General features: G+C 42.8%; 1 protein-coding gene across 10 annotated transcripts; it reads right to left on the minus strand.

Moving 5' to 3' along the window:
• Nucleotides 1–1,304: 1,304 nt before the first annotated feature.
• Nucleotides 1,305–27,813, minus strand: elf2b (E74-like factor 2b (ets domain transcription factor)). 10 transcript variants are annotated; one of them, XM_079499687.1, is made up of 10 exons: nt 27,522–27,813; nt 21,565–22,109; nt 19,773–20,025; nt 9,612–9,710; nt 9,061–9,234; nt 6,294–6,380; nt 5,501–5,696; nt 4,475–4,885; nt 3,547–3,730; nt 1,305–2,391 (listed from the first exon to the last, which is right to left on the minus strand). In XM_079499687.1, the coding sequence occupies exons 2-10, from the start codon at nt 21,637–21,639 to the stop codon at nt 1,795–1,797; spliced, it is 2,076 nt and encodes a 691-aa protein (XP_079355813.1). In that variant the 5' UTR covers nt 21,640–22,109; nt 27,522–27,813; the 3' UTR covers nt 1,305–1,794. The 10 variants fall into 10 exon arrangements, with proteins under 10 accessions (XP_079355813.1, XP_079355816.1, XP_079355814.1 ...); XM_079499690.1 differs by having other exon boundaries at nt 3,547–3,709; nt 5,501–5,693; nt 9,061–9,237; XM_079499688.1 differs by having other exon boundaries at nt 5,501–5,693; nt 9,061–9,237.
• Between the last annotated feature and the right edge of the window lie 123 nt (nt 27,814–27,936).

Raw genomic sequence — 27,936 nt, forward strand, 5'->3', positions numbered from 1 at the left:
TGTGTACACTTTACTACCCTCGTCTGTGTTGTGAACCAAACATTCCTTCAAGTAACAGGAAGAGCATCCGTTAGGTTTCAATTCAAATGTCATTTTATATTTCAGTAAAATCTACTTGAATACACTTTGAAACAAGAGTACAACAAAATAGAATATACTTCAAATGTTGAATATACAAACAGTTCAGTCTGAACACAAATCTCTCTATATTCCTCTTTTTAGATTACCAAGAAAAAGCAAAGGGGAAATGTATGGGCAGTCAAAATGGTGGTCTTTAGTACGATTACATTGACCTGTTACGAGCAACAAGAAATGGGAGTTGGAACGTACTACTGTGACAGTAACCTCTTGACTCCACGTGTCGCATTGAGCTGCCAGCTGAGGCAGACATGCTATTTTTGCCATTTTCTGAAACAAATTTCCTATGACATGTCCAAAATACGGACTCGGAAGTCGAACGCGTTTAGTTTACATGCACCCATAGCCGTACATGGACTCAACAAAAGGGGACATTGCTGCATGCATGTGCTCAGACATGCATTCCGTTACATTTGTATGCAGTTAGCCCGTGTGAGATTGTTGTGGGGGGGGGAGAGGTGGTGCAAGAAATATCAACCAACCCTTCACTTGTGAAATAAATCTGACATTCAGATGCCTGGAGTTTCGACAACTTCATGAGGGGAAAAACTCCAGGATCCTAAGAGATGAGATTAGATTCAAATGACAATTTAAGGGTTTGATAAGCGAGGCAAGGAAAACTATAACACAAACATGAGTTGCCCTATTTTCAATAATACTGTGCTTGGTACAAGGTATCAAAGCAAAAATATCAGCTTACTGTACAGACATTACAGGAACAAATAAAAGTAAAACTTAAAATCTAAGGCGGTTCTGTTATATTTAGCTCCATAAACTGTATAGTAGATATATATATGTACACACACACACACACACACACACACACACAAGTCCCTTTTCATAATTATGTTAACTCATAGCCAGCTCTGCTTTCTCCTCATGACTATGTTTTCTTGACATGTAGGACTCGAATAGCACCGGCCACCGGCCATACCTAGATCTGCACAGTGATAGTCAGAAACAAGTTGCTGGTTTAAAAATGAAAATGTTTTATACAAAAAGCTATGCTTCCTTACATCCCCAATTGAATGCCACAGACGAAAAACAGTCCACACTATTGATCCATATGTATAAATGATAGATAAGGGTTCAGGACAACGAGGCCTTTTCGTGGAGGGGTCAGAATGAAATTTGGACTGTTTTTCGTCTGTGGTACTCAATTATTATTATTTTTTTGTCAGTTCACATTTTGGTTCGTTCTGATCAATTTGCCTTGTTCCGTAGTGTTTCAGATAGTTCTTTTCACCCCAAAGTTGTCCCATTTTGACAGCACTCTATTGGGAGGATAAGAATGTAGTGATTCAAGCCAAGGTTGGTCCCTTTCGACCTTCTGAAGCAGTCATTTCAGAGTGTGTGGCAGGGATGATGACTGAAGCCATGTGCATGAAGGTTCTGTCAGAAGAGGCTCTTCTGTGAGTTTGAGTTCAGCAAAGGTTCTGTTCGGAAGGGTGTGTCGGGTGAAGGGTTTTAAAAGAAGGGAACTTTAGAAGTCTTTAAAGTCTATCAAGACTGTTGCTGGTTAGAATAAGAGGAAAACTTGACATCAAGGCTGTACAGACTAAGCCCCTCCGACATAAAGGTGGAGGCTAATGTGGGTATAGCGTGTGTGTTTGTGTGTGAGACACACACATACACAAACACACTTCTCTGCATGTTTCAACACTCTGGCTCCTCGATTTTGATGACGACGACCTGCTCCCCTTTGACGACCTCGCTCTCCACTGATCTGTTAGCCACCACTGTATCTGAACGGCTCTGGACTCGTACAGTTTGGAGCTGCGGTTGGCTTTGCTGGAGTGTCAGCGAGACCGGCACCTGTACAGCTTGGACCTGGACGGTACCCGCTTTCATGCTCTTCTCCGTCGTCATCCCCCCTATGAGCAGCTCTGAGCCCTTGATGATGCCACTGATGACGTGAGGTTGCCCGGCGGCCACGGTCCGAGTGGCCGTCGTTGCCGGCTGGGACATCACCAGAGTCTGTTTTGTCTGATGATGAGCCGGCACAGCCAGTCTCATCACCTGTGTTCCCGGGGCCAAGGCCCGGACCGTCAGGGGCCCCCCGAGCAGGCTGATGCCGGCTGGGGACGTCCCAAACCTGGGCTTGGCGGAGCCGGGTGCGCCCGTAGTGGTCTGGAGCTGACACTGAGCCAACTGGTGGGCAGGGATGGTGATGATCTTGGCCAGCTGGACAGTGATCTTGTCTCCATTCTCTGCGGTGGCCGGGACCATAGTGGGGATTGTCTGGAATACCACCTGGGGGAAATAACAGTATTTTCTTTTTATAATTCAAAATTGTATTTGTTTTTCAAAATCGTACAAAATCTAGGTTCAGTACAAAGCAGCATTACAAACATTACAACATACCTTACAGATAGCCAGTCCAAGAAACATAACAGTTAAAATAAAAAATAAAAAGAAGAAAAATAACAAGGAAATCATTTAAGGTTCATATACATCCAGAACTCATCCCATGTCTCTTTCATTTTACTTTCTCCATCTACCCTGCCCAACATATATTCATATGATGTTATTTTTATCATTTCTTCATTCCATTCTTTAAGCCCAGGTGTTCTGGGGACCTTCCAATGACGCAACAGTATTCTGGCAGCGGTAACAAGTCCAACCTTTATAATAGTGAAATAATTTTTAGATATGCCAGGGACAGCAGTTCTGTCCCCTAATAGACAGAGCCGCGGATCTCTGGGCAACGTCAATCCCACCCATTTCTCAAGGAATTCCAGTACCCTACACCAGAAAGGGTATACTATGCGACAGTCCCAAATCATATGCATATATGTGCCAATTTCTTCTTTGCGTGTTATTATCCGCGATTCCCATTTTAAGTAATCTAGTTGGTGTAAAATAATATCTATGAATAATCTTATACTGAATAAATTTCCCTCTTGTTTCTCTAATTCCACTTCCTACATTTGCTATAATTCTTCTCCAATGCTCATTTTCAATGTCAACCCCAAAATCATTCTGCCAAATCAATTTGAGACTGTCACATGTACCTCCCAGCAGTTCTTTTGACATTTTGTAAAAAACAGATGCAGTATGAGCTTCATGTGGTAATTTTAGATATTCAACTAGTGAATTTGCAACAGTATCAAGAGTACTGCCCAGACAGTGTCTCATTTGTAAATATTTCCAGAATGTACCATCATTTCCAAGGTCAAATTTCTCTTTTAAAGCCAACAGTGTACACACTAGAGCTCTCTCTCTCTCTAGAGTACTGCCCAGACAGTGTCTCATTTGTAAATATTTCTAGAATGTACCATCATTTCCAAGGTCAAATTTCTCTTTTAAAGCCAACAGTGTACACACTAGAGCTCTCTCTCTCTCTTATACACCATATCAGAATATTGTTAAAAGATTGGACATTGTTCTGAGCAATAATTTACACACCTTCTGCTGCTGGGAGTTGCCAGTTGCCGTGCTGATGGAGGAGGTGTTGGTGAGGAGTGTTGCTCCATGGCTGTGTGTGGCCTGGGGCATGGTGACTGTGGAGATCTTGTGGCCCAATGACGTCGTCATGACTACTGGCACTTGCATAGCGACACGTACTGTCCTGCAGACCAGATATTGCATCCTAATTTACAGTCAACGTGACGAAAATGTTGATAACGCCAACAAGGGTTTATAATGTTCTACTTCAAAAATGCCTTACTATTCTTTTTCCAGAACTTTACAACTCATACATAGGAATAATATTATTCACATGGCCTAATACAGTGGTTTTCAACCAGTGGTCCTTGAGGGGGTTCCAGGTGGTGCCCGGCTAAATGTAGAGTTTGTAACCAAATCGACACTTATTCGTTCTTTAACTTTTGAGAGTGTAAAATGAAACTTGGTTTCATTTTACACTCTCAAGAGTTAAATCATTGTTAAACATGGTCTGCATTACTTAATTTAGAAGAAGTCTACATAAGTCATTAACCCATTCTGGGCGGGAACCCCTTTTGGTGTTTTAAACACTATGTTATAATTTAGCTATTGAAAAATAGCAGATCTACAAGCTCATAGCGCGCCACCGAGTGGCGCGCTACGAGCTTGTAGGTCTGCTATTTTTGAAAAATCGTGAAAATATTTATTTCAGAAAACTGGAGGATTTCGAGTTCAGGCCTAAATGGGTTAATTAGAGAATGGAATTGTGGACAAAATCCTATCCAACGATAACAAAATTCGTCAGTTTTGGGTCAGCATCTGCAAGTCTAAATCTCATCAAATCCGTGTCTCAAATGCTGAAAAAGATAATGGTGCCTTTACATGAAAAAGGTTGAAAACCACAGGCCTAATACAAGGTACGTAGATTTAAAAAAGAAGTCAGTCTAACCTGGGCCCAGAGGCCGTGGAGATGATAGTTGTGTGAGAATGCTGCATATGGCTCCCGTCCGGCGCCGCGGACACGGTCACGATCCTGGGCATTCCCGCCGACATCACCGCGCCACCCGCCACCACCACCGGCTTGTTGCCCTTGGCGACGGGGGCGGTCCTGTTCCCGCCGCCCCTCAGGATGTTGGGCCTCTTGGAGTGCGTCACCTCGGACACCTGGAGCAGCATGTCGGGCGGCGGCGGCACTCGCTCGTAGGACATCGCCGTCTCCGGGCCCATCATCAGGTCGTCGGGGCCGGAGGCGTCCGCCTTGTCGTCGTCGATGATGACGATGTTCTTGGGCATCTCTTTGAACTGGTAGACCAGTCTCTGGCCCTCGACCTTAGCCAAGATGCCACGCTGGTAGTAGTACCTGGTTGATGGGGGAAGAGGGAGAGCAGTTGGCACGTACGGCTTTACAATGTTAGATCTTAAGACCCGAGACGATTCTACAAACGCCTTCTAAATCAGTTCTAAATCAGTTCTGAAAAACCTATGTTTCTATGTCAGTGGTTCTCAAACATTTTCATGTCAAGGACCCCCAAAAAAAATATGTAATTGGCCACCGACCCGCATCTGAAAATATGTTGTCCCAGGGACCCACCAAAGGAAAGATTTGAGTTAAAAATGTTCGCTCTGAAAGAATATATATTCAAAGATTTGCACCACAATTTCACGATTTTTCAAAAATAGCAGATCTACAAGCTCGTAGCGCGGCACCGCGCTACGAGCTTGTAGATCTGCTATTTTTCAATGGCTAAAGTATATCAGAATGCTTAAAACACCAAAAGGGGTTCCCGTCCTGAATGGGTTAAAGTCCACCACATTGACAATGCACAATTGTACAACTGCTGTAACTACTTACTGGAGTACATGAAATAAAACTGAATTATGAAATTATATTTATAATAAAACATCATATGATTAAAATTCCCCAGAATGTATATAAAGAACATGGAAACATTTTAAATCCTGTCCTCCTCCTCACCTGAGAGCCCGTCCCATGGTCTCGTAGTTCATGTCAGGCTTGTTCTTGTGTTTGCCCCACAGCTTGGACACCGCCTTGGAGTCCACCAGCTTGAAGATGCCCTTCTCTCTCTGGGTCCACTTGATGTACCTCGGACACGTGCTCTTGTCCTGGAGGAGCTCCAGCAGGAACTCCCACAGGTATGTGGTGCTACCTGCTGGAAAGCACACATACACACGCAGGCGCACGCGCACACAAACACCCCGTTAGTACACAACTAAATCTGTTAATTGAACCGCTCGTGCAAATGTCGCCAAATGGATTTGGTTACAAACATACACACTGAGGATTTGACTGTGTATGCTGCTTGTATGTCCCCATTTTTAGCCTGACGTAAACCAAAAAAAGTCTTCTGAAAGAATATATATTCAAAGATTTGTGCCGCATTTTCACGATTTTTTAAAAATAGCAGATCTACAAGCTCGTAGCGCGCCACTCGGTGGCGCGCTATGAGCTTGTAGATCTGCTATTTTTCAATAGCTAAAGTATTACATAATGCTTAGTTAAAACACCAAAAGGGGTTCCCGCCCAAAATGGGTTAACACGCTACGGATTTTCATGAAATGGAGGCACAATTGCTAAAAGGTTAGTGAAAACACTGGCAGGGAAATAACAGTTCTTTGTTAATTTATAACACAGTCAACGTGTTAATAATACCCATCATTCACAATGATGTGTATTACCTACTGGAGTGGTTATGCACTGGTGTGTCAAGAGAAAACAAAAAGAGTATAATGGTGAGTGTGCTCGATACCTTTTCCTTCTCTGGGCTTCTTCTTGATGCCCGTGTCTGGCGAGCCGTTGTGATACACCGAGTGGTGTATCTTTGGCTTTCGTCCAGCTACAATTGGGACAAACGAAAGGCTGATTGAGCATAGGTCACTGACTTAGCCTGGCTCCAAGTAAACCACTAGATGGTGCCATGGTTGCCATAAAGAAGGCACTGCTGTTGAGCTCCCCCCACCCCCCATTGTAAATCCCATAGAATTAATAACTGTGTAAGAACTGTGCTTCCAAAATAAAAAATAAATTAGTCACGCAATTTCTCTCATGTAGTTACAAAGCATCAGCAGTCATCAGTTCTTATAAACTCTCTTTAGCTCGAACCAATGGGGCAAAAGAAAACACACTTGACTATCCTATCCACAGCATTGGAAAAAACTTCAATCATGCCATTAACGTTATATGCATGAGCATTTACTGTCTTGATTATTGTTATTTTCTCCATTATTGTTATTTTCCATTTTCAACTGTTTTGTACCTGCATTTGTTTTAGTTCTTTGCTGTATTATCTTTTTTTTTTGTTAGTTCAGCGTGTCTTGATTATGCGTTATGCCCTTGACTAGGGCTTTATCATCTCTCACACTTTCTAAAAAGTGACACATTCTTTGCTCAGTTCTCAGATTTTCCACCAGATCTGTCTAAAGATCTGACTAAAACTAGACGAACACTAACGGCCACGCTACACCAGGCTTTTCTCGCGCGTTTACCCTAAACGCGCGGCCCTCGCGTGCGTTTTTTAAAATAGGACTGGACCTAAATTAAACGCACGCGCGGGAGAAAACGCGCGAGAAAAGCCTGGTGTAGCGTGGCCGTAAGACATTCCAAGGTGACTAAAATGTGACTGAAACTAACTAAATTAAAACAATTCAAGAGACCATGACTAAAACTAAAACAAAAAAAATCAACACTGCTGAAGCTGCTGTGATGAAGCCGTTCTCCTGGCAGCACCACCGATTGGTGATCGGCCATATTCACTCCGATCGGTGATCAGCAATTTACCCTATCTGTGATCGGCAATTTACCCTACCTGGAGAAACCGATCTTTTACACCATTTAAGTGGTATAAAGGTCAATCAGATATATAGTCAGGGCTCGACGCTTAGCATTTTTCCAAGTAGCACGTGTGCGACTAAGTTAAAAAATCTAGTAGCACACAAATTATTTTAGGAGCACGATGAAAAGTTATCAAATAATGTGTTTTTGAGGGGCGCTAGCCCCTCCTATATACAGCTGTAGTCCCCACACGTCTCAATATCTTGACAATGAAAGGAGAAATTAGGTCAACATTCCGCTAAATATGACGTAAATTAAACATCAAAACATTAAACGCCATTGACATTGAAAGGACAATGTATGTCATATGTAAACGAGCAAATCAGCTAACCAATCACAGGCAACAGGCATTCTGATTGGCCAATATGAGATGATTCATGATGATGTATGATGTTAAGAGCGCCCCTCACTTCACACAGGTGTGATTTTTCTTTAATACAGTGATATGAGGTAGGGGGCGGGCAATATGAAAAAATATTATTATCACAATCTTTCAGAAATATTATTATCACTATCTTTCAGAAATGATCACAATATTGATATTCATCTGGATTTGTTTGTTTTTATATAATCTATATAATCAATTTGTTTTTATGCTGATAGTCTATTAGTTTTTTATGCAAATAGATAGAGGGATAGATGGATAGATAGATGGATAATCAATTCATTTTATGTTGCTCATGTATGGATGGATGGATGGATGTTCTATCGTGTGAGATTCGGTGCAGGGCACCGCAGGCTACTCGATGGTGAATTAGTATTGTAACATTCTCCTTGGCTTTGACTGCTTCAGTTCAGACCATCGTACATATACACCTCGGCGTGGTTGAAGGAGGTAGTGGGGGGATCTTTGCCTTTTTTCCGTCGCTCGTTATGCAGGCTACTGACTAATATGTATCCAGCCAAGTCGGTCATTCGTATTATCATGTGCGCTGCGCTGCGCACACGATTTTGTAAGCGAGGTGCTGAGCGATGGTTGTTTTGGTAGAATCCGTGCACACGTGCACTCTTTGCGTGCACGGCCGCATGCTGTTTCACCCACGTTTGGTTAAAAGTTATCGAGTGATGTTTGAACATTAAACTTTCCAAATAACTTTAGTATTCAACGTGTCAGGGTCATAGCAACTCCTTCTGTGCTATCATGCTATCCTGCTGCGTTCGCTGCTGACAGGGAAGAGAAGTACTGAGCAGCAACACATGGAGGGGCGGGGCGGTGGGAGCAAAAGGGACAGATCTTCAAATGAACGCCGCATTGAGTCTCGACACGTTGTTAGCTTGTAGATCTGCTCTTTTTGGCGAACGACACCGCCGTACTATATAAATATAAATGTAGGTATAGAACCGCGACTATAGACTGTGCACTTGCTGTAGAGCCTTGTCTTTATCACGATTGAACGGTCAAATTCTGTAGTCGCACAGGTGCTACAAAGTGAATTTGACAACTCGCACGATGATATTTTAACTCGCAAATGCGAGTACCTAGTCGCACTGTCGAGCCCTGTATATAGTATAATATCATTTTGCATCTTTGTGACAGGCCTAAACATCTAAACCTCCCCTTCCTCCCCACACGGGAACAGTTTTGACGTGGGTTTTGACATAGGCCTATAATAATTTTGGAAATATTAAAATCGGTGATCGGCATGGGCCCCAAAAAACCTGATTGGAGCATCCCTACTGCGTACCTTTCTTCTTCTTGGCGGGCTCGGCCTCGGGTTCCTCCATCAGCGTGACCATCATGTCCTCGTCCTCCTCCTCGCAGTCCTCCGTGGACACCTCCACCACCGTCTCCGTCATCACGTCTGGACGCATGGCCGCGTGGAGGAAGTCTGGCGTCGAGACGCAAGGTGGAACGAACACTTCTGAAGGAACAACAACAAAACGTTTAGCTAAAAAAAAAAAAAAAAAAGCTGCTAAATTATATAAATGCACTTTACATCTTTGTACTTTCCTTGTGTATGTATGTTTTGAATGCTTTGTTTCCTAATGTAAGGTTACTGTTTGCTTGTTTTGCTTTATGTTTTCATGTGGGGACTGCGGATGAGAATTTGCATTTTTGCTGAATCCGGTCATTTACATTACATTGCATTTATGTAATGTCCATTGATATGCATTGTCCCGTCTAAATAAACAAATAATGTAAAGTAATGAATACGGTACTTGGATTTGGATTATTATGCTATTATGCTTATTATTACTAGTGTTCAGTATTGTAATCGTTTAGACTGTATATTACCTGGACTGCGTGAGTCCATGTGTAACAGAGCCTCCGCTGCCTCGATGGTCTTTTCAGAGGAGTAGTGGATAATACTGGTGCCATGAACGGAAGCCTCCACTGAAGAAACACAAACACACACACACACACACACACACACAAATCAACATGGGACAATCAAAAACACTGTACTCTGGTCCAAATGAGCAGCAGTTTGTTTTGTACCCATTTAATTTACATTTTCGTTGTACACACCAAAAATCTTAAATAAAACATTTCAGGCCCCTCTTTGTCAATTCTTTCACACCTCTAGGCTCTACTGACAGCAACACATTGGTGACACAAATATCAGCACGCAGAAACAGGCCATTTGGCGCCCCCTAGCGATCAGTTCAGTTCTTGGTGCAAAAGCAAACTATCAATGAGACGGGTAACTTTCCCCACAGTTTGAATGGTTTCATTCTTTGGCGTTACTTATATTAATGAGTGCGGTATTGGCTCAGTTTAAAGAAAGATTACAAAATAATATCTCAAACTTATATAGCGCTTTTCTGAGTACCCAAAGACGCTTTACATGGGGGGGCAGGGGTAACAACAAAATAAAAACAACGTTATTAGGAAGAAAAATAAACACTAAGAGCTAAAAACATTAAAAATCAGTCCCGGGCGGCTAGTGTAGCGGTCCGGCCACCTAGGCTGCTAAGCCAGCCTGACGGCGTGTCGCGGGTTCGACTCCCAAACCAGACGACCTTTGCTTGCTGATGGGGGGTGACACACCTCTGTCACCATACTGTACACTATCTAATAATGGCAGAAAAAAGCCCAAAATATATCTTTAAAAAAAGATTACAATTTACAAAACATCAAACGTGTTAACCTGGTGGGGAGTTTGGGGTCAAATTCTGGATGTGAGCTGTAACAGGTTTAAAAGTTGGGAGCCAACGAAGCAGCTCATTGGCTCCGTGTTGTCAGGGGGGGAAACGTGTGAACTAAGCCTTACAGCTGTTCGACAAGATCAGCAATATAACCTGTCAGGGACCAGACAAGAGAAACCTCTATCGAGCATACATAATGTACGCTTTCATCTTAGAGGAACGAAGTGATCGGCCGAGGCAGGAAAAAGGTCGGATGCGATTCATCATAATCGAATGGGGTTTTATTTTATACTTCAATACCAAAATAGTAGTCGGTCAACCGACCCGAACAGACAGAATAGAGAAAATGATCACGTAGCCCATTTTGGCACCCTGGGGGCCTCCGCTGTTGCCGTCAATCACTGGTTCGCTAGTAGACGATAGATCCTGTTACACCCATGCTCTGTCCATGTTTGGCTATCAAGACTGAGGCGACGGCCGGTGCATAACATAGGAGGAGAGGAGAGCTCTATCTTTAGACTATCCCACTTCATTCAGACCGGCACACAAACAAACATATGTCACACTAGAAGACAGCAGTCAGAGAACCTATAGGGCTGCCGAGATGCCCTTGATGCCAGGCAGAGTGCTGTAGTATGCACGCACACTAAAGGGCAACAGGTCAGAGTTTGAGATTGTATTGACCCATCGTAAATTATGAGATAGACAGACACACAGACAGATTATACGTTAATTAAGTGATTTAACTATGGTACCATGTAATGATTATACTGTTGGGAGGCAATTATTTAAATATACAAAATGTATAACTGGAAGTTAAATGTTCGTTCGCATTCTCCTGCATCAAAACAAACAGGAATAAATTAATCTAGTACCAAGGAGAGCAGAAAAAGTAGTGCCGTCTCTTTTCACTTCCGTGTTTACACTCGATCCTTTCCCTCCAGTTCTCTTCGAAGAAGACAAATACAAATCCCCCCCAACCCCCGCCCCCCCGTCACTAAACACCCGCCCCCGTACATGATTGGCTGATTCACCGATCTGGGCCAACCCCCCGGTGAATTCCGATAGGCTCTAGGCAGCCGCTTCTCACACCCCAAGCCCGTCATTGGACTACTGCTACCCGTCAATCAAACCTGCTACCCGCCCGTACGCATAACAATGCTTCCGCCATAGAGTTCGGCAAAAAAAAGAAAGAAAAAAAAAGAGCCTGGAAAACTGCACCAACACAATACAATTAAATACAAATAAATTAGGGGGGAAAACACGCGGAGGCAATCATTAGACCACAATAATGATTATAAATAAAATAACCCCAGGCCACATGAAATCGAATTAAAACTTTAAAGTGCTGGTCGATATACATCGAAAGCTTCCTTTCCTTTCCTCCAACAACTCCCTCCATGGGAGAGAAAGACGCTAACGCTCAGCCGGGCACCGCAGTTACAACACATCATGTAACCATTAAAACACATCCACATCCCAAACTATCTGAAATACACTGTATATTATAGTCATTACGAGAGCTGTTCCCGAGTTGTTATTCATTATACTACTATAATTATGTAAATGGTAATAATGATACTTTTTAGATAAGTCTAACGGCAGAAAATAAAATAAATGGGGAAAACAATACAACTATTGACTACCATTAACATCGATTAAGTTAAGTTTTGGAATGGTGTTGATAAAAAATACATCATCCACATGTCCTTCCGACCGACACAGTCAGACAGGCAGCGTGGCAAAGACGTAGGAAAGACAACATCTGTAACACTTCCTGGTTTGGTTATAGAGCCGATCCCCAGCTGCAAAGAAAAACCGTTATCTTGTAAAAGCACCGACGCGGAACGTGTCCGTTTCGCGGTGCAGACCACACTCCGTGCAGGACAGTATGCGAAGCTGCAGCCTCGCGAGCCAAACTTAAACTTTTAGACGTTTTAAATTGGATTTGGAGGAAAGAAGCGACGCCATGCAGGGTTGCTAACCAAGGTGATCACTTCCTGATTGTTGCCCTCCCGTTACTTCACCAACTAAACTAACTTGGCGGACCGGCCCGGGGGGGCCACGGCGGACCCCCGTGGAAAAATCGGTTCCTCCCGAATCGAGGTGGCTAAAAGGTTTGCGTTACCTGCTCTGATGAGCAGATCGAGTTGGTTTGCGGGCCCCTCATGCAGTGAAGTCGCCATGTTTCTCCCCCTTGCTTGCTGCAGATTCACATTGGAGTGAATCGCATAGGCAAGCTACTAGTTCAGATCACTCCGCCGCTAAAGGAAAGCTCCTCAAATTCAAGCACAGCCACGCATAGATGATGTGCACGCACGCACACACACAGCGGCCAGATTATGCTTCCGCTGCCTGCCAGTGCCACACACAGGAAATCCTCCGGTCTCTTGCGTAGAAAGGACGTCAACAAAAACACAGGAAGAGGATCGACTCGACAGCCTTATAATATATTTACACTCCGTATTACATGATTTTAGTTGTAAACAAACAGTGATTGGTTTTTTGTCAAAAACGTTTTTATTAAACAGTTGGTTTTAAATGTATTTCTTAACCATAATTGCATTGCAAATAGGGATGGGAATTATCGATTAATGCATTAATTGATTAAATGATAGTTTTGATAAGCTTATCGATTAACCGGTTAGTTGATAAGCAGCGTTTTTGTAAAAAAAAAGAAAAAGAAAAAAAATAATCTTAATTTCCCTCAACGTCAAACGTAAAAATCTACATTTTGCTGATATACAGAAATAATACAAAGGCATATTATATTCCTTAATCAAATATAAATATTTATTTGACCATTGATGATACAGGGCCAGGCAATGGCATCTTTGTATGTGCGTTCCCCGGCCACGCGCGCGGGCAGACAGTGTTACATTTGCAGAAATCCACCAAATGATAGAACCACAGAGTTTTCAATTAATTACGATTAATTATTAACGGTTAAGTTTAATTGACTAATTTCTTAACGCTGATTAATCAATTAACGATTACCTATTAACATCCCTAATTGTGTATTTGAGTAATTGAATGCAATTATGCATCATCTATAGCATATTTGTCAAATAAAGTAACAACATATGGGAGGTAAAGGTAATTTAATTTAAAAACAATAATAACAAATTATTTATAAATTCCATAATTGGGTCTAACTCATATATGGCTTAATATACAAATACAAATATTTCTTAGTACCTTCACCTGTTGGAACCCTTGCAGTATGTAATTGCAAGTTATGGTATACAGAACTGCATTTTACATTCATTTCTGGTAGTTAAATATTTCAAAAATATTAAACCATCTCTATGTCTAGCCGCAATTAGAGCGCTTGTTTAATAGAAGGCCGTGCGTGACGGGGCGTCGCGCTGCGTCGGCCTCTTCTTTGGGTGTCTTACCTGCGCAGGTAAGATTCTATTAAACAAGCGCTCTCCCACACGTCTTGTTTTACGGGTTGAATATTACGGCAGGAATATCACTTGTGGAATATTTTGGACAGAAAGTAGCTCATAACATGTCTACGGGGGATTTTTATGAAAAACAAGCTCGGCAGATTGAAAGAGCATAATTCAAGCTTGGACTACAGCTGCAATGTTGGTGAGTTTAACGTCGTTTAAGACAAGCAGATCGCAAACGCAATATGATGAGTGGGGAGTCAATGGAGGGTATTGCAACCCTATATTCATCCCATTGTAAAAAAATATAAAGTTGCAAATTGCGGCTACTCTATGTCTACAGAATTCTGAGTAGGAAATACATTTTACACAATACAGTGCAGTGGCTCAAACAAGGGATTGAATTAATTTGACTCCTATGCCACTAAAATTGTAGACTCCTTCAAAACCGCTCTCAAAGAGCACCTACGGGTGAAATTCCAAACTGTCCCCCTTTTTTCCCTTTTTACTTTCTTTATAGATTTCCTGTTTTTATAGTATGTATATTTGTACGTCTCTAAATGTTCTGATGAATTGAAAATGATGGACCCTGTTGTAAACAAGTGAGTGCTTAATCATCATGGTGTGTTCAGAGTAACAGTTTTTGTATTGACCTGTGCTTTCGTTTGAAAATTAAATGTAGCCATTCTGCATACTGTGAAATAAAAACATCAATCAATCAATCAATCAATCAATGACTGTCCAGTAAAAAAGTAATATGCAAGAGTTTCCACAAGGTGGCAGTGTCTACCCTGTGGCACATACTATTAGGATAAAACTGAATCTTCGCTGATCACCACTGTTAAAAAAAACTATTTAGACCTGAGGCCGATTTCTTTTTTAACAGTTTTCTGAAAAACCTGTTTCTATGTCAGTGGTGCTCAACGTTTTTCATGTCAAGGACCCCCAGAATTATCTGTATATGGCTGCGGACCCCCATCTGAAAATATGTTGTTCCAGGGACCTCCCCAGAAGCAAAGATTTGCCTCGCTATGAGCTTGTAGATCTGCTATTCAAGTATAACATAATGCTTAAAACACCAAAAGGGGTTCCCGTCCAGAATGGGTTAACTGTGTTTCAATTTACTGCATTCACTGGCAGTCAGAAAAAGTCAGCCAAGTCAAAGTGATATTGAATAGCCAGTTGTGGGGGGATTTATTTTACAAAACCTTTAATCTGTGATACAGTGCATGTGACACGTACATCCCCTAAAACTTTATTAAGTCAAATTGTAAAGCATCTAGAGAGGTAATGTTACCTACAAGTAAAAAATGGGGATAACATATTATTTGAATACCATAAGGAAGACTAATATATAATTAAAATAATTATCAAAGTCAAAGTCGTACGATTTGTCTCACACGTTGAGCCATCTCTTGGAGCGGTGAGCCACAGCCAAGGAGCGCCCGGGGATCATTTCATTAGTTGATTTGACCCCCCAATCCAACCCATTGATGCTGAGTGCCAAGCAGGGAGGCATAGAGCACCGAAGTCCTGACGTCACTGCCCTCTACTGTCAGTAGAGGGCGTCAGTCCACAGGTTCATGTACTTTTTATTTGCATTGTAATCTCCATAGGGGGATTTTAGATCGCCTCATATAAGAACTGTGTTTGAAAAATAAACCGATCACCCCGGCCATATGGATATGAAGCATCGACTGAAGGTGGAAATGTACAAATATACCCAAAGAGTAACAAAATAAGCGTTAGAAACGAGTCAAACAACCCAGAGACTACATTTCCGGGTATTCAGGTGGCTGCATCTGTCCGTCGCACAACAGAAACTGAATGTCAATTACGTTTATTTTTGTATTTTATTGATATTTAATGTTTCGTGGTTAGTACGAGTCGAGTCACCACCAGCTGAGCTTACGTCAACGAGGAATCTCAGGAACGCAATGTGTTGACAGCTGGGCGTGACGTATATTAGCAGCGACATTGCCTTCATATGTAGTTTCAAGGCTTTTGCGGCCACATTAATTCCATTTTCTCCAGAAACTGGCTGTATCAAATATGAATGGACATCATTAACGACGCACAGCCACTCCCCTGACAGAAAGGCCGGGGTGGTCGGTTTATTTTTCAAACCCAGTTCTTATATGAAGCGACCTAAAATCGCCCTATGGAGATTTCAATGCAAATAAAAAAATACATGAACCTGTGTGTTGGTGCCCTCTACTGAAAGTGACGTCAGACTTCGGTGCTCTATTGGGTCCCATTTTTACAGTCTTTGGTATGACCCGGCCAGGGATCAAACATCGACCTCCCAGTTTCAGGGCGGACACTCTAACCACAAGGCCACTGTCTGGTATATAGACGTACAGTAGCTGCCAGGGGAAAAGTTTAATTTGTAATCAATCATAACGGTGTTAAAACCTGCATAATTAATTCCAATTAAAGAAAAACAATATTGTATCACATAAGATTGAATGTGCAAACATTTTTAATCAAAAATGAAATGGGTCCTCCTTATTCACCTACTGTAAATGTTGCATCTCAAAATGAATACCAAAACTTAACCCATTTTGACCTGAGATCAGATTCTAAAAATGTCTTCTACATCCTGACAGTTTTCTGAAAAAGCTGTTTCCATGTCAGTGGTTCTTTGATTTTTCAAAAATAGCAGACCTACAAGCTTGTAGATCTGCTATTTTTCAATAGCTAAAGCATAACACAATGCTAACACCAAAAGGGGTTCCCGCCCAAAATGGGTTAACACAAGGGATGGGGAATAATCCATCCCTGGTCCATTCATTGTTACCTTCATGGTGGGAGTGAATAAAACTGTTGAACGTTCCGAGTTATTGCGCAGATATATACATTTTAACCGATATAAATTCTTGTACACCGGTGTTGCGTGCCGAAAATAGATGATCTACAAGCTCACAGTGTGTCACTTGTAGTCGAGCTGCTCATCTTGGTGCATGACACCACCGTACAAGTTTAAATACATGCAAACAAACATTAGCCAGCGGAGGGCGAGAGAGTTGAGACAGCCGAGTGCACGGATGGAACACGGCATCGCTTCCAGCCCGCAGTCACGTTGATTAATATTATTAACACATCGCTAATGAATGTGTACAGGAGGACGTGAAGGCAGGTAATCACACAGTTTAGGGAGCACTTGACTTGCATTTCAGTGAAGTGTTCGGTAACTGGAAAGCTCGCCCCAAAACACACTCTGGGCTCTATTTTCGTCCATGGTAAACCCCCGATCCATAAATACTTTTTTTATTTTTTTTACTATTTTGAAAGACATTTTTGAACAGTTAAAATAGCCAATCTACAAGCTGACAACGTGTCGATGTAGATTGGCTATTGTAACTATTCAAAAATGTTTTTCAAAATAGTAAAAAAAAAAAAAAAAAAAAGGCAAAGTAGTTTAGGGATAAGGGGTTTAGCATGGACGAAAATAGAGCCCTCTGAGCGTGTTGGGGCGAGCGTTCTTGTAGCCTATTCAAGCGCTCTGTGCGCACCGTGAAGCACACATTGAAAATGGCAACAATCGGGCGATCATGTTACTTTGATCGTGGGAAGCCAAAATCCTAGTGATAGAAATGTGATGAATTGAAATTTGTACAGCCCTAAGTGTGAGACACTAGTTCTCATGGGCATGGGCAGCACTTGCATGGGTGGCGATGTAAGACGATAACCTCCAGGGGCAGGGGGTACGGTTACTGTATCATTGTATTATAGGATTTTCAATACTGAGGCGCTCGGCTGTTCGCACAGCCGCACTGCTCGCAGTTGAGCTCAGTCAGTACAGCTCCAATATCAGATATAGATATGCCTCAATTCTGGCATTATTGTGTGCCAATGATAGAATTGATAGAAAGTAGGTTATAAGGTTACTGAAGCGGACAGAACGAGTGGTTTTTTAGCTTGCTTTTCATGGTTGTGCATAACCTTTTGGAATTAATTACATTCTGACTCCATTGTAGAAATACATAGACACGACACATGAGGAATGAGAGGAGAGCGAGCTGTAAAAATCCATAAAAAGCTGTTGCTCCGCACCTTCCTCTGTAGCCCTATGGAATGGCTATACATTTTATGTATTCCAAATAAATATCCATAGATCAGTCCTGTCTCCGCCGGGGTAGCCGACTGATTTTGACCTGAAATCAGATTCTAAAAATGTCTTCTACATCCTGACAGTTTTCTGAAAAAGCTATGTTTCTATGTCCGTCGTTCTTCGATTTTTCAAAATTAGCAGACCTACAAGCTCGTAGCGCGCCACTCGGTGGCGGGCTATGAGCTTGTAGATCTGCTATTTTTCAATAGCTAAAGCATAACATAATGCTAACACCAAAAGGGGTTCCCGCCCAAAATGGGTTAATTGATCTCGCTGCACGTGTACTCATCCAATAATGAATTGCTGTGACTTGGAGTCAGATATTGTCCTCTACTTTCATATCCATTTTGAATGTTCCGGTAGAAAACAGGTAGTGTTTTCTTCTGCCAGAACATTCTCTGCCGGCGACGAGGCTGGACCCCGAAATTGACTGCTGGACTGAACATATGAAAACATTATTTGGGAACAGTCGATGTTTAGGAAGCACGAACGTATGGGGCCCCACAATTGACGGGTGCGTTGCGATTGGTGTGGGGGAAATAATTACACCTGTCAATTGTGTGCCCCATACGTTTGTGCTTCCCAAAGGACGTTTTCAATTGTTCAGTGCAGCAATCATTTCAGGCCCCATCAGGGGCACAGAATGCTGTCCGAGTCATGTGTGTGGCTCATGGAAATGTGGAGATATTGGACTAAACACAGAATGGATATGAAACTAGAGCACAATATCGGATTCCAAGACACAGCAATACATTTTTGGGTGAGTACACACCCACACTTCAAGTATAAACGCCGCCAAGATCAGTCTGCTACCCGGACGGAGACAGGACCGATCTATGGCTGTAATATCACAGACATTCTAGGGCTACTTCCTCTGCTGATTTGGACAGAGAATCGTTCATAAATTATACTACTATATTGTGCTAAAGTGTTCTGATTAATAATTGTATTCTTGGGGGCAGCTGTGGCCTAAAGGTTAGAGGAGATTGTTTGTTTGTGACTGAAAGGTTCCTGGTTTGATCCCCTGGACGGGCAGGAAAAATCTGCGTCATTCGAAACTCTATACGGCTTTGTTCAAGGACAGTGGCAGTCGGGGGGAAACACTCTCGCCAGAACAGCCTATCGGGTCGCAACTCGAACAGCCCTGAATCGGCTCAATCGAACTTCACAACGTTCGACACGACAACTCACTCGCTCGGTGGTGTCTCACGTGGCTCAAGTTCGCTTGAGACGGTGGGCCTCTGTCGCTGTAAGAAACTATACTTTATCGGCCCAGTTTACAGTTGTTGTAGGCAAGAGGTACTTCCGTGTTGACCACAGAAGGTTCAAGGTTCAAGGTTATAAGCACAAGCCGTATAGAGTTTAGAATGTTGCAAAAAATCTGCCCACACCGCTTAAGTGCCCTTGAGCAAGGCACTGAACCCCCGATTGCTCCAGTGGAGCTGCTCAGTGGCCAACAATAGAAGACCGTGGTTGTACTGGCCAGTTCCCAGGTTTTAATGTTTGTGTCTGTGTGATGCAGGGCAATGCTGAAAAAGAGGTCTCAGATCTCTAGCATACCTAGATTTTGAAATAAACAAACGATAGGCGGCGGTGGCTCAGGGGTAGAGTGGCCGGATGGTAACCCGCAAGGTTGCCAGTTCGAACCCAGGCTCCCCCAGAGTTAGTGTCGAAGTAGGCTAGTGTCGAAGTGTCCTTGAGCAAGACACTATATAAATGCACCATTTACCAGTTATAGCCATATGTTATGTTACTTGGTATAAAAAATAATAAAATAAAAGAACACATTCCCTCTCACCTGCCTCTGTCTCCACCTCCTGCTCGTCGCCCACATCCTGAACGAGGTACGCCTCGTCGTCGAACACCAACACCTGGGCAGAGAAGCTGCCGCCGGGCACCTCCTCCACCACCACCGCCGTGTACTCTTCTTCTTCCACCTCCTCCTCCTCCTCCTCTACGTCCGGCTGCAAGTCCTCGTAGGCATCCTCCTCGGCCTCACACTCCCCCTCCGCCTCCCCCTCTAGCTCCAAGTCCACGTCACACTCTACCTCCTGCCGGTGGCCATGTGCGAAGAGACGCCGGCGGAAATTAATGTTGGGGAAAGAAGGTAAAAAGGGGGTGGGGGGGTGAAGGGGAAAGGGGCATTATTTAGGGCAAAAGTACAGTTTAACCCATATTGGGGGCGGGAACCCCTTTTGGTGTTAGCATTATTATGCTTTAGCTATTGAAAAATAGCAGATCTACAAGCTCATAGCGCGCCACCGAGTGGCGCGCTACGAGCTTGTAGGTCTGCTATTTTAGAAAAATCGAAGAACAACATACATAGCTTTTTCAGAAAACTGTCAGGATGTAGAAGACATTTTTAGAATCTGATCTCAGGTCAAAATGGGTTAAAGCGTCTTTCAGACGGGCATTGATTAAAGGACCACTTCACCACTTTTCAACTTCTCTTCCTATAATTGGTCCTAACTAATGTTCATGATAAAATACCACCATTTTTTTCTACTCAGTCTGTGTCTCATAGGAGGGCTGTGGGCAGTTCAGAAACCCGTCCACCAGTGACGACATTGATGGTGAATCCAAGCTAATAGAAACGGCAGGCTTTCTTTTCCTGAAAAGTTGCAATGCAAAAGTTGAAGCCATTGTTCTCACGATAATAAAAATCTAAATATATTTTAAAACAAATCTTGTTTAAAAAAAAATCTGCCTAATGATGATGTCACTGGTGGACGGGTGTCCGAACTGCCCAAAGCCCTCCTATGAGACACAGACTGAGTAGGAAAAAATGGTGGTGTTTTATCATGAACATTAGTGAGGACCAATTATATGAAGAGATGTTGAAAAGTGGTGAAGTGGTCCTTTAACGCAGACGTTATCGCCTGGATCAACGACAGGTCTGCTGCTCCAGGTCTGCTCATGAAGGGAGCGACAACTGAAGTGTAAAATAAAATCTCAACAGAATCCAGGTCTAACCAGTCGTGTGCATGAAACGAGCACGCACGTGACAATTTCACAGGATTTTCACAGCGCACATAAATACGCTTGCGTTGTCGCCCGTCCTCCTTCTCCGCGCGTACACAAAAGAAAAACCGCATGTCTCATTGAAAATGAATTACTAGGCGTGTTAATCGCTGCCCGTTTGAAAGGACCTTAATCGTTTGTTTTGTTTTGTTTAGGGTTCCCACACATTTTTACCAATGAATTTCCAAAACCTTTCCAGAAGATTAAACCCAATTTTCAGGCTTGTATAACAATCATTCAGTGCAATAATGCGTCTCTTACTTCTACGTGCAATGTCCAAAGACAAGCAGTGTAGCAACAATAAAGCATAGAATATAGGATGCTATAATTAAATTCCAAATGTTGCTACACGGCCTATCCTTGTAGATCTGAATAAATTCCAAACCTTTTCCCGGACTGATTTTTTTTTCTTTTTCTAATTTCAAAATATTTCCAGGAATTTCATGACGGTGGGAACCCTAACTGTATGTATGTATGTATGTATGTATGTATGTATGTATGTATGTATGTATGTATGTATGTATGTATGTATGTGTGTGTGTGTGTGTGTGTGTGTCTCTCTCTCTCACCTGGCCTGGGTCCTCCTCAGCGGTGACATATTCCACCACTGAGCCCCCGCTGTCAACCAGAACCACCGACGTCATGACTCATGCTCCTCTGGACTCGCCACAGCCACTCTGCCTCTGGGAGCCCAGCTAGGCCTCGACACAGCCACTCTGCCTCTGGGAGTGCAGGCCTCGACACAGCCACTCTGCCTCTGGGAGTGCAGGCCTCGACACAGCCACTCTGCCTCTGGGAGTGCAGGCCTCGACACAGCCACTCTGCCTCTGGGAGTGCAGGCCTCGACACAGCCACTCTGCCTCTGGGAGCCCAGGCCTCGACACAGCCACTCTGCCTCTGGGAGTGCAGGCCTCGACACAGCCACTCTGCCTCTGGGAGTGCAGGCCTCGACACAGCCACTCTGCCTCTGGGAGCCCAGGCCTCGACACAGCCACTCTGCCTCTGGGAGTGCAGGCCTCGACACAGCCACTCTGCCTCTGGTTGCCCAGGCCTCGACACAGCCACTCTGCCGCGGAGGGGAGGGTGGTTCCACCTCCTCAGTAAGTAGTGGACCCTAGAGAGAGGACGGGAGTAGGGATAGGCAATTAGGCAACTGTGTCTTAGCGATCGAAAAAACTTGATCACACACACACACCCTCCCCCTCTCTCTGCACGCACGCATGCACGCACACACCCCATCATATCTTCACTCCATAACTTGGCCTGCAGGAAGTGACTTTCTGCCAAGAAAGGAAGCTGGAGCTCCAACAGGAAGCCAACTCTAGCCAGACAACTATTCCACAATCTCCGAATGCTATATAGAGTCTCGACCTATAGCCCCCATGAGCTGAGTAACGGAAGCTGCCATTTCCGTTCACGAAAATATATTTATTTATTTCCTTTTCTGCTAAGCAACAAGCTATATATGCTTAGATGTTTTCTATTTATATTAGGATAAATGTGCGCGACTTTAAAGGCGAAACGGAAGTGGCGAGGAGGCTCCACTTCTGCTTTATAGTTTACTCATGACAGCTCTTCCGTTGGCCCAGACTGTATGATGAAGCGTTTGGAAATCGTGGAGGCAACAGTCTGGTAACGCGAGACTAAAAGTCAAGAGATTCTAGAGCAAGAGAATCCCATTAAGTCCCATAGTAACTACCAGCGCCTCCGCCATTTTGGAGTGATGACGTATAACTTCCAGTTGCTTTAAAAAATAATTCCATACTAGAAGGCTTTATTACCTTTATTTGTAGTTGTTACGTCCCCACCAAAGAAGTCCAGGTGTTATTTTGTGCAAAAGCGCATTATTGGCTATTTCCCCTACCATAAGATGAATGAATCTTCAATGAATTGCATTGAATTGCATTGAATTGAATGGGGCTATGGGGTGTTATCTTCATAATGTAAATAGTATCCCAAGCGGCACACTTTAGTGACTTTACTACTTATTTCGATGGAAATAAGCGAATTAGCACAAAAACCCAACCCCCATTGAGGGCTTATGGTAGGGGGAATAGCCAATAATGCACTTTTGCACAATATAACACCTGGACCTCTTTGTTGGGGACGTAACAACTACAAATAAAGGTAAGAAAACCTTCTAGCATGGAATTCTCATTTAAAAAAAAACATTTATTTAAATAAATAAATAAATAAAGTATTTTTGAAAAATCATGAAAATGTGGTGAAAATCGATATATAGGCAGGCAGGCAGGCAGGCACGCACGCACACACGCACGCATAAATGGGTCAACTACACACGCACAGGGTCGTTTAACTTTTGTTACTTGAAAACCAGACTTGTGAGTTACACATACAAACTGGTATTACAGGACCTGCTTAGAACGCTGCATGCGTGTAGCTGCCAAGTTAACAGAGCATTTTCAGTTTCCTTTTACATGCAACTCTCAAGCAACGTTTACAGTTAGCTCCATTTTACAGACTCCAAGTGGAAGAAACGTAAGAGGCCAAGAACCATCAGTGCCTCAAACGTGAATTTCGATTTTCCTCCACAAGAATTGAGTCAGATCACTTTTTCCATGAAAATATTTATTGTCTGTCGTTGCTAACATTACTACATTCAAAATGTGGCAACTGGAGTCTGGAGCCAAACTACTGTGGCTTTAAACAGACAACATCAAAGTGCTTGACTTAAACCTCTCTTAAAGTCTCTCTCTTGTAGCAAAAAAAACACAAGAGTAACTCAAATAAATTGGACAGCCAACTTGTGCTGTACGATTCCTGCTCACATTTTAGGAATTGAGATTGCGTAGGTTGTCTGAATCTGGATCGCGATCTTTTTTCGATTAATTGTGCAGCACTAGTTGACGCTTATCAATAATGGACGCACTGAAGCAGCCTGTAACTCTAACCTCATCTTACCAGGGTCAAAATGGATGGGGCCGCACAACTCCACCAACACAGCCATGATGACTCCGGTCAGTGAATGAGTCAGAGTCTCATGACCGGTCAGAATACTGCAGATTAATTCCGACAGGACAGCTTTCCCTCCTTCCTTCCTTCCTTCCTTCCTTCCTTCCTTCCTTGGAATCCCAATGGAGACATTCCCAACGCAAGACTATAGCCTCCCAAACCCCACTCTCGTCCATCAATCAAGAGCCTGTGACAGTCACAAAGTAGACTTCCATCATCCATTTAGAAATTCACAACAGTGATGATGGTCGATGGAGGAGGCGGAGAGTGAAAGAATGACAGAAATGCAGAGTCTGGCTGTTCGACAGACAGAGAATGCTTCCGAGTCGAGGCTTGTCCCTCTCTCTCTCATCCCGTCTATCTGGCATGTCAGCCTCCTCCGTGTCATCCATCTTCACGCCTCTGTACGGTATGCTACTGTACTGTCTCTGTACTGTACTGTATGCTACTGTACTGTATGTCTCTGTCTGTTCCATGTGGTCGTGGAAGCAAGGAATCTCTCAGAGCGACTCAGCACTTCACAGCCAGAGCCCTGCCCCCAGATCACATGACACGGGTATCACACACACACACACACACACACCCCCCCCCCCCCCCCCCCCCCCCCCCCCCCCCACATCACATCACATCACATGATTCTTCAACAGCAGAGCTTTTGTTCCAAGTGACCATGGCTGTTGCTAACGATACAACACCCTGCCTTGTGCCCGTCCCTTAACAAACACACACACACACACACACACGCACATGCACACACTTCAGGTTCTACAGTGGATCTAATCAACACAAATTATTTCTTACCATCAAATGCTGCCTCGTTCAAAACCAAACACAGGGGACCATGGTGATTAGAATAGGAATGCTGTGCTATACAAAGTGAGACATTATTATTATTAATCCCCATCTCCATTACAGTGTCCTGGCCTCTGCTTCTACTTCCACTCCACACACACACACACACACGCACGCTTAACAACCGCCCTACTGTTTGACAAGTAAACCTAACACTCCCTCCGTGTCTTTATCAACACTCTCCAACCTCCCCCTGTCCCCCTTCCATCCCGTCGCCATGGTAACACATCCCTCGTGTTCTGGGCCTGTGTTTGCCCTACAGGCCTCTCTCTCTCTCTCTCTCTCTCTCTCTCTCTCTCTAGAGCAGCTAACCTCCAGTGAAACACTTTATAGTTGCAGTGGTTTTCAACCCCGTTCATGTCAAGGAGGCCCATTATTTATTCTGCATTTGATCACGGATGTAGTGAGGCAAACATTATTATATTACAATAATCAACATTCAACGTAATATATTTGTATTAATAAATGGCATAGCTGTTTAAGTGGACAATTCTAGTGAGTAGTTGACTTTTCTCTTCGGTCGGATTGTAGTCATTTTTATCTCATCATTTTGTTATGGCATTTTTAAAAATTAATAATTTAAAAACATAATAAATTAAACGGGAAAGCAAAGGCAGATATGGGAAGGTGAAAAGCAAAATACAAACATGTTTTCCATAATAAGCTGGTGCTTGTCTCTTTGGTCACAAAGTGGGACAATATTATTTACACCTGAACAGTATGCCTCCACCGCAATATGAAAATCAAGGCAGCTGGTCTGGCATACACATTTATCAAAGTTTGTGTTACAAATCCAGAGGGACAAGAGCGTGGCACATTATAATTAATTATGTAGGCAAATATTTTGTCACGCATGTTCAGCATTACTACAAAAATACAGTTACACTTCAATGAATCATGATCCAGCTCTAGTGTAATAACAGTTCACAACTTCACATCACAAACAAACAAAGTATCCGGAGCTGCTTCCCAGCAGAAATGGCTTTGGTTCACTTGCTATAACAACTCATATATTTACGGCAAAAAGGAATAAAAGACTTGACTTGACAAACACTTGATCAAAAGTGTCTAAGCTTAGCTATTAACAAGAATGTTACTGTATGTAAAGCATACGAACATAACATTACGGTAACTATGAATTATACTAAAACATTACTTACGTTACAATACTGTAATCTACTTTACAATACAGATAGATAATAGATAGATAGATAGATAGATAGATCCCACGATTTGTGTAAGCCTTTCTTTCTAGCTGGTCTGTTAAGCACAGTAATACCATGGTCAGTACACCAATTACTCGTAGTTTTGGCTCCGTGGACAGGTGCCAAGTGCTGCTGGAAAAGGAAATCAGTATTTCCATAAAGCTTGTCAACATACGGACTGTCAAATATCCTAATAGATGGTTGTGTTGACTCTGGAATTGATAAAACAGTGATGATTTGGGACCATGTTATGTGCATGGTGTTGGTCCACTGACAGTGAAAACGTCACACTGGAGTCAACATAGCCATCTACCAGGATATTTTAGAGCACTTTGTGCAACGAATCATTTGGATGTACAGTACCGTACCGTTACGTTGGCAAGCTTTATGGAGATGCTGATTTTCCTTTCCAGCTTGATTTGGCACCTTCCCACAGTGCCAAAACTACTAGTACTTGGTGTACTGACCATGGTATTACTGTGCTTAACTGACCAGCCAACTGGCCTGACCTGAACCCCACAGAGAATCTAAGTTGTATTGTCAAGAGGAAGGTGTTGCCCTAGCCTAGCCCCTTAGATAGCACATTATGTAGACTTAGATAGTATTTTAAACAGACTTATAGCTTGTTACGTAGACAGCTCTAGAATTGCACTTTATGTAGTCATAGCACTTTATAGTACACATGTATAATATATTATATAGTATAGTATGTATAGTTTACATAGATACTCCACTGTTACGTTCTTAGTCTACGCATGATTCATGATAACTACTTTTTATATATGTGATGTATGCCATGCTTTTGTTATTGCTTAATGTAAATCGCTCTGGATTATGCCATGCTTTTGTTATTGCTTAATGTAAATCGCTCTGGATTAAGAGCGTCTGCTAAATGCCTAAATTGTAAATTGTAAATTGTAAGGTGTGAGACACTAGATTCAACAATACAAATGAGTTAAAAGCTGCTTTCAAAGTAGCCTTACTAGCCTAAAAGTCAAAAGTAGCCTACAATTTACAATTTACAAAAGAGTAAGATAACAGTGGCTGATGGATTCATGAACTAATTCCATTACAGAAGTGACGTTTGCAAGGTAAATGCACAATTATGATGACAACACAAAAATAATACATACATTTTGATATACAGTCAACAGTGTATGAGCTCTGTTGCCACAGTGCCAAGAACATTTACTAGACCTATCAATGAACATTATACACTGTACCTACCGTTATTAAGTTAACATTACTGTAACGTTTATTAACACTAAATATGACTTGTTTTTCCTCACCAGATGATCATGCACATGTATTGAGTTGTGCTTGAAATGTACTATAAGTCTGCAAACTGTTAATAAATACTTCAATGATATCAATCAAACTCAACTACTTGAGTTGATGCTGTGTTACTAAGATATGGTGTGTGTGTGTGTGTGTGTGTGTGTGTGTGTGTGTGTGTGTGTGTGTGTGTGTGTGTGTGTGTGTCATGCAGTAGTAACCTCTCCGTGTTGATGTTGTTCCCCGTCAGTCAGTCAGTGAAGCTAGCGGCTAGCTGCTAATTGAACGCTAGCTGCGTTTGCTCTTCTTTCTTCATCATTACGATGTATATTTATCCCCGAAATGACGGAAGGTGTGTGAAGTGAGGCGCGCACGTTGCCTGCCTTGTCTGCTATTAACGAAGGGGTCTTAAACTCGTGGTGAATGTTGTAAATAAAGTGATAATAATGGGTGGTGGTCCTCCAACTGATATCCAGGTCAAACTGAACACTTTACTGTTGCTGCTGCTGCTTGTTCTGCGAATGACACTCGTGACGTCACGTCGTACAATACAATACTGACTCCTCCACCGTTGACCTTATTAGGGCAGTGGTTGTCAACCAGGGGTCCGCGGACCACCAGGGGTCCTTGAGGAGG

This window comes from Electrona antarctica (genome assembly GCF_951216825.1).
Source record: "Electrona antarctica genome assembly, chromosome: 4".
Taxonomy (NCBI): domain Eukaryota; kingdom Metazoa; phylum Chordata; class Actinopteri; order Myctophiformes; family Myctophidae; genus Electrona; species Electrona antarctica.

Coding starts and splice junctions, on each gene's coding strand:
- elf2b (XM_079499684.1), bottom strand. CDS start 21,639: ATGACGTCGGTGGTTCTGGTTGACAGCGGGGGCTCAGTGGTGGAATAT. Junction 5,697..6,293: donor GAAGCCCAGAGAAGGAAAAG/GTATCGAGCACA, acceptor TGTGCTTTCCAG/CAGGTAGCACCACATACCTG. Junction 2,392..3,546: donor GCAACTCCCAGCAGCAGAAG/GTGTGTAAATTA, acceptor TATTTCCCCCAG/GTGGTATTCCAGACAATCCC.